Source organism: Anomaloglossus baeobatrachus, chromosome 12, assembly GCF_048569485.1.
Source record: "Anomaloglossus baeobatrachus isolate aAnoBae1 chromosome 12, aAnoBae1.hap1, whole genome shotgun sequence".
NCBI classification, from domain to species: Eukaryota; Metazoa; Chordata; class Amphibia; order Anura; family Aromobatidae; genus Anomaloglossus; species Anomaloglossus baeobatrachus.
This window is the reverse complement of record NC_134364.1, coordinates 103318334-103327327: the sequence shown is the minus strand read 5'-3', so window position 1 is coordinate 103327327 and position 8994 is coordinate 103318334. Positions and strand designations below refer to the sequence as shown.

At 44.0% G+C, this 8994-nt stretch overlaps 1 protein-coding gene across 1 annotated transcript; it reads right to left on the bottom strand.

Annotated features, from left to right (window-relative positions):
• Positions 1-4194: 4194 nt before the first annotated feature.
• Positions 4195-8764, bottom strand: LOC142258558 (jeltraxin-like). The gene is made up of 4 exons (XM_075331186.1): positions 8748-8764; positions 8605-8639; positions 6775-6833; positions 4195-5633 (listed from the first exon to the last, which is right to left on the bottom strand). The coding sequence occupies exons 2-4, from the start codon at positions 8607-8609 to the stop codon at positions 4999-5001; spliced, it is 699 nt and encodes a 232-aa protein (XP_075187301.1). The 5' UTR covers positions 8610-8639; positions 8748-8764; the 3' UTR covers positions 4195-4998.
• Positions 8765-8994: the final 230 nt, after the last annotated feature.

Genomic DNA, 8994 nt, shown 5'->3' with positions numbered 1-8994 from the left:
TTCTACTTTGGTGGCTCCTTTGGTGGCCTTGACTAAGAAAGGTGCTAATCCCAAAGCCTGGTCTACTGAGACATCTCAGGCTTTTGAGGCAGTAAAAAGACACTTTTCAACTGCTCCCGTTCTTCAAAGACCCGATGAGAGTAAGCCCTTCCTCTTAGAGGTTGATGCCTCTTCAGTGGGTGCTGGTGCAGTCTTGTATCAAAAGAACGGTGCAGGTAGAAAAAGGCCGTGTTTCTTCTTTGCGAAAACCTTTTCACCAGCAGAGAGAAACTATACCATTGGGGATAGGGAACTGCTCGCCTTGAGGTTAGCCTTGGAGGAGTGGCGTCACTTGCTGGAAGGAGCGAAACATCCTTTCCAGGTCTATACAGACCATAAGAATCTGACGTACTTACAAACCGCTCAGCGTCTGAATCCTCGCCAAGCCCGCTGGTCCTTGTTTTTCTCCCGCTTTCACTTCTCCATCAACTATCTGTCTGGGAGTAAGAATAACAAGGCAGACGCCCTGTCTCGCTCTATGCTTTCTACCCAGGAGGAGATTGACGAACCTCGTCTTATCCTTCCCTCCAGGGTTTTTCATACGCTCTCCCCTGTGACGTTAGACCAAATCCCACCGGGCAAGACCTTTGTTCCGCCTGATCGACAGAATGATATACTGTCATGGGCCCACACCTCAAAGGTGGGTGGGCATTTTGGTATTAGGCGGACACGAGAGTTACTGGAGAGGTGGTATTGGTGGCCACACTTAGCCAGCCACGTCAAGAGATATGTCGGTTCCTGCTACTCGTGTGCTCGCAACCGTCCATTACGGCAGAGACCGGCTGGACTCTTGCATCCTTTACCAGTGCCAGATAGACCATGGGAGGTGGTAGGCATGGACTTTGTGGGTGATCTTCCATGTTCACAGGGACATAGATTTGTGTGGGTCATTACGGACCATTTCTCCTGGATGGTTCATCTCGTACCGTTATCGAGAATCCCATCTTCCAGGGTACTAGCCAAACTATTCCTCAAGCATGTCTTTAGGCTTCACGGGATGCCAGATCGTATCATTTGTGATAGAGGCCCGCAATTTACTTCCCGTTTCTGGCGAGATCTTTGTAGCCTTCTGCAAATTGAGTTGAATCTCTCTTCGGCATACCATCCGGAGACCAATGGTTTGGTTGAGCGTACCAATCAATCTATGATTATATACCTTCGACACTTTGTTGCTGAGAACCACGATAACTGGTCCTCCCTCCTACCCTGGGCAGAATTTGCCCTTAACAATTCGCTGGCTGAGGCCACTGGGCTGAGACCGTTCGTACTCAATAATGGGCAACACCCTAGGGTACCGGTACCGTTTCCTGCTGCTGCACCTCCTCCTCTTGTGGCCGACTGGGCAACTAATGCCAGAGAGGTTTGGGATCGGACTCAAGAGTCGATCCAAGCAGCTAAGGACCGTATGAAGACGGTGTCCGATCGGTTTCGTCGCCCGGCTCCTGTCTTTTCTCCAGGGGACTTTGTGTGGCTCTCTGCAAAACACGTGAGACTTAGAGTGAGCTCTGTCAAATTTGCTCCTCGCTTCCTGGGTCCTTATGAGGTTCTTCGACAGGTAAATCCTGTAGTCTACCAATTGAAGTTACCCGTCCATCTTAAGATTCATGACAAATTCCATGTCTCACTGCTAAAGCCGGCTATTTTACCTCACGCTCGTGAAGTGCACTCTCCTGCCTCTGATTCCTCTCGCTCTAGCTATGAGGTACGAGCCATAGTTGGTTCTAAGATGGTTAGAGGGCGCAGGTTCTTCTTGACAGATTGGGAGGGTTACGGCCCGGAACATCGCTCTTGGGAGCCTGAGGAGGCTGTCCATGCTCCCGACTTAGTTGCCGATTACCTGCGTCGCCGGGAGGGGGGCCCTTGAGGGGGAGGTACTGTTACGGTTGCTGCGAGCACTGGAGACTAAGTCCAGATTTCTTACTACTGCACATGTGCGAGCGCTGGAGACTAAGTCCAGATTTCTTGCTACTGCACATGTGCGAGCGCTGGAGACTAAGTCCAGATTTCTTGCTACTGCACATGTGCGAGCGCCGGAGACTAAGTCCTATCTTGGAGCCATTGCACATGTGCGGGTGACATCATCGCTGACACGAGGTCACATGTCTCTGACACCTTCTATGCCGATTGGTCGCTGGTCATGTGCTTGTGATGCCTTGCTTGGTGATAGGCCAGCATGACGTCACTCCTGTCGTTCTGGCAGCGGATTGGCTCTGGTGTCCTCCATCTTGGATGAGGCACAGAGTCTATATAAGACCCTGACACACGCCGCATGGCGCTCAGTCCTCTTGGTTCATGCATAAGAGTAGACGCTCTGTGCGCGTTCCTCTAGGCATTCCTCTGTCTATGCTAGGTGAGCGCTACCGGCAGGGTAGCGTTCTTATACCTTACAGCTTCGGCTTCTGTCCGTATCCTTACCTCTTAGGGGAGCGGACATAGGCAGGTGCCTGAGGCACATGGTCTGGCTGGGCCTTGTGGTTCGACTCGTAGGTGGACGTTGCCGCTAGGGTAACGTTCCTTATACTGCGTCTGGCAGTTGTTCGTATCCTCGCACACTAGGGGAGCGAACAGAGGTAGGAGCTTTGTGCGGCTTACGCTGCTGTTCGTCTCTTTTGCACCACTAGAAGAGCGGACCTAGGCAGGTGCCATATCTAGTGGTTCGTGTCCTCGCACACTAGTGGAGCGAACGCAGGTAGGAGCTTTGTGCGGCTTACGCTGCTGTTCGTCTCTTTTGCACCACTAGAAGAGGGGACCTAGGTAGGTGCCATTTCGCACACATTGCCTTTGTCTCTGTGATTATTAACAGAGATCATTCCACACACCCTCCAAGTAAGGGAGGAATTGCTTTACTTACTTATTATATCCTTCTGTGAGTTAACAGAGGTATTGCACTCTGCCATAGTCTGCAGCAGAGTCTTTGCACGGTGGACCCTGACTGTCTGATACTCCTTTAGGTTATCAGACAGCCCCCCGTAACACATTCTGACTAGGGCAAAAAATGAAAGAAATTCTAACATTTTATCTCTCCTCTACCTGGAAGATCACATTAGATAACCCTGAGATCTCCTGTAGCCATAAGTCAAAAGATAAGGAAATGTTTTATTCGAATATATGAGAAGTTTGTATCTAAAAACTGCATTGAATGTAGAAATCTATTTTTTTTTTACTATTTCTGGAGTTTTACTTCTGTAAAATAATCAAGTAGATTGGTTGGTTAGAAATATTTTTTTTGCCTGTATGACAAAAAATGTAAACAAGCAGCAATCTAAATATTAACACAGATACAGCTTGGAATTGGAGAAGGTAAGACGTCTGTCTGCAAGATCTGACTGTAGCGGGACTCCGATGGGGTTAAGTCTTGTGGTAGTGGCTGGCTCGGTGGAGTCTCGTTCCAGCACTCACACTGCTTTATATTGGTGTGGGCTCCGCCGGAAAGCCGCCAGTAATATTTCCGGCTCTGCTGCATGCAACTGTTCCAGTGAGAGTTCTCTGTTCTAGTCCTGCTAACCTTTCCTCCTTCCCGGCTTGACCTCTGTTCCTCCTGCTCGACCTGACCTTCATTTCTCCTGCCCGACCTGACCTCCGTCCATCCTGTTGGACCTGACCACCTTCACTCCTGCGTGACCTGACCTCCGTCCATCCTGTCGGACCTGACCACCTTCACTCCTGCGTGACCTGACCTCTGTCCGTCCTGTCGGACCTGACCTTCTTCCCTCCTGCGTGACCTGACCACCGTCCATCCTATCGGACCTGACCTTCTTACCTCCTGCGTGACCTGACCTCCGTTTGTTCTGCCTGACCTGACCTCTGTACCTTCCTGTACTCCTGTCTCTGGTCCTATTCCATGTCCTCTCCTTTTCCCTCCCCAGTGCTTACTTGTCCTCTCGGCATCCAACCTCGGCTCCGTTATTTGACTTTGGCTCGGTTACTCTTCTGTACAGATGTGACATCCCGGCATAGACCTTGGCTTATTGACTATCCCTGCACTTGTTAGCAACCTCTAGTAAGTCTCTGTATTACTGCACTCAGTAGTCTATCTCTACCTGAGTCCCAGTGGCCCCTTGTAGTAGGTTGACAAATGTGTAATATAATTCTATATAAATAGTACTGAATTAAGGCAGTAGGACCAGATTTTGTAGAAATATTGCGGAGTTGTCGTTGTCACTGATACATTTTTATTTTTGGAATTTTTTTAGAGACATAGTGAAATATTTTACCAAAATTTGCACATTTTTTTATTCTTTATACGCGTGTTTGAGACCTCTGATTTAGATAAATGTTAGAGATGAGCGGACCCATGGATGTTCGGATTCTGTGGGTTTGGCCAGACTTCAGCTAAAATTCAGTTTGGGACCCGGACTTTACATGAAACCCAATGAAAGTCAGTAATTGGGCAGTTCAGGTCTCCGCACACATGCAGCCAGCCATAAACAGATCACTTCCGGAGGTAGGTGGAAGAGGTTTTTCCAGTTTTTTTTTTGTGTTTGGTGCACACTACATCCAATCACGGTGTTGTTACCCCCAGTCTCCACCATTCAAACACTGCAATGGTTCACACAAACACCGATTGTACCCGAGCACAGCTATACTCGCACAAGTGGTCAGCATAGCTCAAAACCCAAACTCTATTTTTTGAGTAAAGTCTGTGTTTGGTACAAACAATAAACAACGAACTTCAGGTTCGCTCATCTCTAATAAAGATTAGTCAGAGTTTTGTCATAGAGGGAGCAGAGATTAGATAAAAAGGGAGCAGAGTTTAAAAAAAGGTAGCATAGTTTATATAAAAAGGAGCAGAGTTTAGAAAAAAAATTGGGTAGATTTGAGATAAAGAAGTGACAGAATTTAGGTTAAAGCATTTGAGAGTGTAAGATTTGATAACGAACCGCTATGATTTAGTCTTTGGAATACATTCACTACATACAATTCAGAAAATGAATAGTAGCTCACATTGTCTTCAAGCAATCATGTAGAAAAGAAGGGGTAAAATTGATTTTTGAGAACATTAGCATTTCCTTTGCTTTCATATGTACCATTTTTGGATCCAAAGATATTCCCATTTATATCATCATCATAGATATAGAAATATTGTGCTATTTTTGCAGGGGACAGAACATAATCCCACATATTGACATCACATACTTCACCTACAAAAGACTGGCCTACATCAAATTTACCACCATAACTGTCCTGTTCCTGCCCCAGGATGACGCTCATCTGAGGGCCGATGGGAGATCTGGTTTTAGTGACTCTTTTAGGGTAAGCTTTTCCATTGATCCACAGTTGGAGCAGTCCGGTAACAGAGTCCCAGTTGACACAAGTGTGTTTCCAGGCTAGAACCTCGGGATCCACCTTGAACTGAATTACTTCCTGATTGATATACACAGAATATACATTTGGGGGGCTTGGATAAATAAGAAAAGTGTTGTCATTTGTTGAACCAGGTGTGGCTAGAGAGAACAGGGAATGTGGGCGGCTGAGCTCAGTAAAGGAACGTAGACATACGGTTAGTTGCTTCAAGGGTCTGTACACTGTTGGCTTCAGAATCACGTGGTCGGTAGCTGTTTGCCAGGGAAATAGGATTATATTTTTACCTATATCTAAAATAAAAAAAAAAGAAGTAATATAATAATATTTGTAATGGAGTCAACATCTACAATCACCACCTTCATCATAGTCATCAAAACAAGTAATGACTTAACAGCAATGAATGTTTCATTTCTAAAGCTGGTCACAGCAGGAAATATTATAGGTTGTGATGGGAGTACCTGGAGCGTAAAAGTCCGGATCTGTGCGGGTTCAAAAGAACCCAAGCATTCAAAAGAACCCAAGGGAATTTCGCAATTTCCAGGATGGCCAGTCCAAGCATGATTATAACAGATTTACAAATCATTAGATTTTTTTCTTTACATTGTTCACATAGCATTTCAACTTATTTACAATTGGTGCTAACAGTGTCATGATATATGCCTGGCTCAGCCGCTGCTGAGCCTTTGCTTGTATCCTATCGGAGAGAGGTTAATTCCATTCTGCTTCACTTCAGAGGACAAGCCGCTATATCCTGATGCTTCTCCTCCGGAACATCACCAGTAATAGTTCCTGCACTGCAGCGTGCATACCTCGCTTCCATTAGTTAACCTTGATCTGTCCTGCCTTCCTGCTACCTTGTCCTAACCTGCGTCTTCCTCTCTGTTCATCTGTTCCCTGACTCCCCAGTCCTGCCTGTTCTTTACTCAAGTCCTGTCTGTCTGACCTCAGTCCCAACGCATGACTTTTCCTCCCTTGTATGTTACTTTGATTTCCGGGTCTTTGACCTGTATCCTTATTCCTGACGTTGGCTCTCTCTCTTCCTTCTGCTATTTACCTCCCAGATTGTGACCCATGGCTATCACCTGACCGTGTCCTGCTTTCTCCCATACTATTGACGAGACCTCCTGCTGCATACCCGGCTTGCTGAATACTCTTTCACCCTCTAGTGGGTTGTCTACTTACTGCACACTGAAGCTGTATCTCCAGCTAACTTCAGTGTATCCTCAGTACAGCGTGATAGACAGGCTTTTTACCTTTTATTGCACCTTACTATAGAAAAGTTACAGGAATCCCGCCTAGTGTAAACATGTATGGACGTTGTATGGATTGTATGTATTAAATGTATGGATAATTATATTATATACCAATAGAAATTATTTTATGATCTCTTAATAATAGATGACCTAAAATTTCTGATAGAACTTTACATACTTCCCTGAGAGAAGCATCCATGGAAGATCACAAATAACAGGAATATGGTTTTCATCTTTCTAGAAAAGATAAAAAAAAGTCTATATAATATATAGTGACAACACCTTTAGATTAGAAATGTGTTCTTAATCCTGGACCTGCTCTGACATACAGTTTTTTCTTTTCATGTATTGCTTGTTATTTATTGTAAACCATTATCCACTATTGGACAACCCACTATTAATGACCACAGGGTGCTATATAAAATGTAAAAACATCTGTACTTACCTCCCAAATTGGCAGCACTCCCCGACTGTGTCATCCACAAGTCTCCTGTCATAAACAATGTCAAGAGACCACTGTAGCCTAACAGCAACCACCGATTGGCTGCAGCCATCATATTTGCAAAGAAGCACATGCATTTGAAGGCTGCAGTCAATTAGCAACCACCGATTGGTTACAGTGCTAGCTGCTCAGTCAAGTGTATAGTGGCTGCAGCGGTAAACTGGGATGTACAGTACCAGCCAGAGAGCTGGGTAGTTCTGTTCAGCAACTGATCCCATGCAGGCGCCACCAGCACTGAGAACAGCTGATTGTCAGAAGTACCAAGTGTTGCACCCCTTCCAATCTGATGATTATCCTATGTATAGGCCATCAAAATCAATCCCTTTAATTATCAGCCAGTTCCTAATCTTTCCTTCATCATTAATTCTTGAAACATTTCCTCTATGCCCTACTGAAACTGCTCATGTTAAAGCCTTAAATTGTCTGCTGATGGATACTGTTAAAGTAAGGAAAGAGTTAATGTCTTCAAACCTGCCAAAAACTTTTTAGGGTGTGGGATTTCAGTTTTAGAACAAAGACTTGTCCGGGGATGTGGCTTAGCTGGATGGATGCTGGGAGTGTCTTTACTTATTATGCAGTTATGCATTCTACTATTTGCTATTTTGTAAGGAACGCCTAAATGTATGCATAGTACACCTATATTACTAAAGACTCTAAAAAAGATGAGTCTTATTAAAATGATTTGGAGAGCTTTGGAAATCACATGGCTGGGTATTTATTTAATTCTCACTGGTGCCGTAGAATGAAGCCCAGAAACTTTTAATTGAAGTGAGAATTACTTCAACAGCTAACCTCTATTGGCTCTTCTGTATTCTCTGGTGCATTTAAAACTTTAGACACCACTTCTGCTTAGTGTTCTCCACTCTACTGGCCCTAGAACATATTCATTCCGCCTACATCCAGTAATTAAAAACACGCAGAGGACATCCCACACAAGTGGGGTGCACACAACAGCCCAATATGTCCTGGAACTGTCTCTTTCTACAAGCACTACAGGTATCGGATCTTCCTATCGCTCTAATTAATTTCTAATGGCTTAACTGCCCTATACATAATGATAAAGATCAGAGTGACAAATAACCGCCTCCACTTTCTGTAAATCTTCTCAGCATCTCTGCTGATAGAGGATTACTCTTGACAGCAGGCAGTGGACGGTATGTCAAACAAAAGGAAGAAAACTAATGATTGTTGAGACTGAGTATATAAATTAATTGGGTAAATAAAGTATTTTGCAACTTTTGCCTAAAATTATTGAAACAGGACTTTAAAATTAATGACATATCAATGTTTTAACATCATGGTTCCTTCCTCTGAAACATTTCCTTGTATGTACAGGAAATCGGGCCTTATACAGGAGCTCCCCGAATCATCATAGCCCCTTTATTATGTCGATTTGCAGGAATTCTGGTGATTGGATTCTTACCAAAAACACACATTGTGGGACTATTAGCCGTAGTTTGCAAAAGTGTGAACAACACAGCCATAATAACAAAGTGGAGAACTTACCTCATCTTTAATGCGATGACAGATTTTGAAATTTTCTTTAATGTAAATGTTAAAAACAAGAGATTAATAAAACATAAAAAATAGGACAAATAAAAGAGAAAATCTTGCTATTTCTTATATGTTATTAGTTAACAGAGCTTTACCTGTCAGTGGTGCGTCCTATTATGTTAGTTATAAAGATGATGCCTTGTCTTTATATAGTTAATGCCACGTACAATAAAAAAAGCAATGTATTTTACTGGGCGTTCCATTATAAAATTTGGCTGCACAAAACCTTTTTTATGATGTCTTTGTTAGGTGAATGAGATAATGGTGTAGTTTACACAAGTCATTGATTGTGCGATGCCATAAAAAAAAATTGCCACCTTACCTTTTTGAATCCTTCTATTT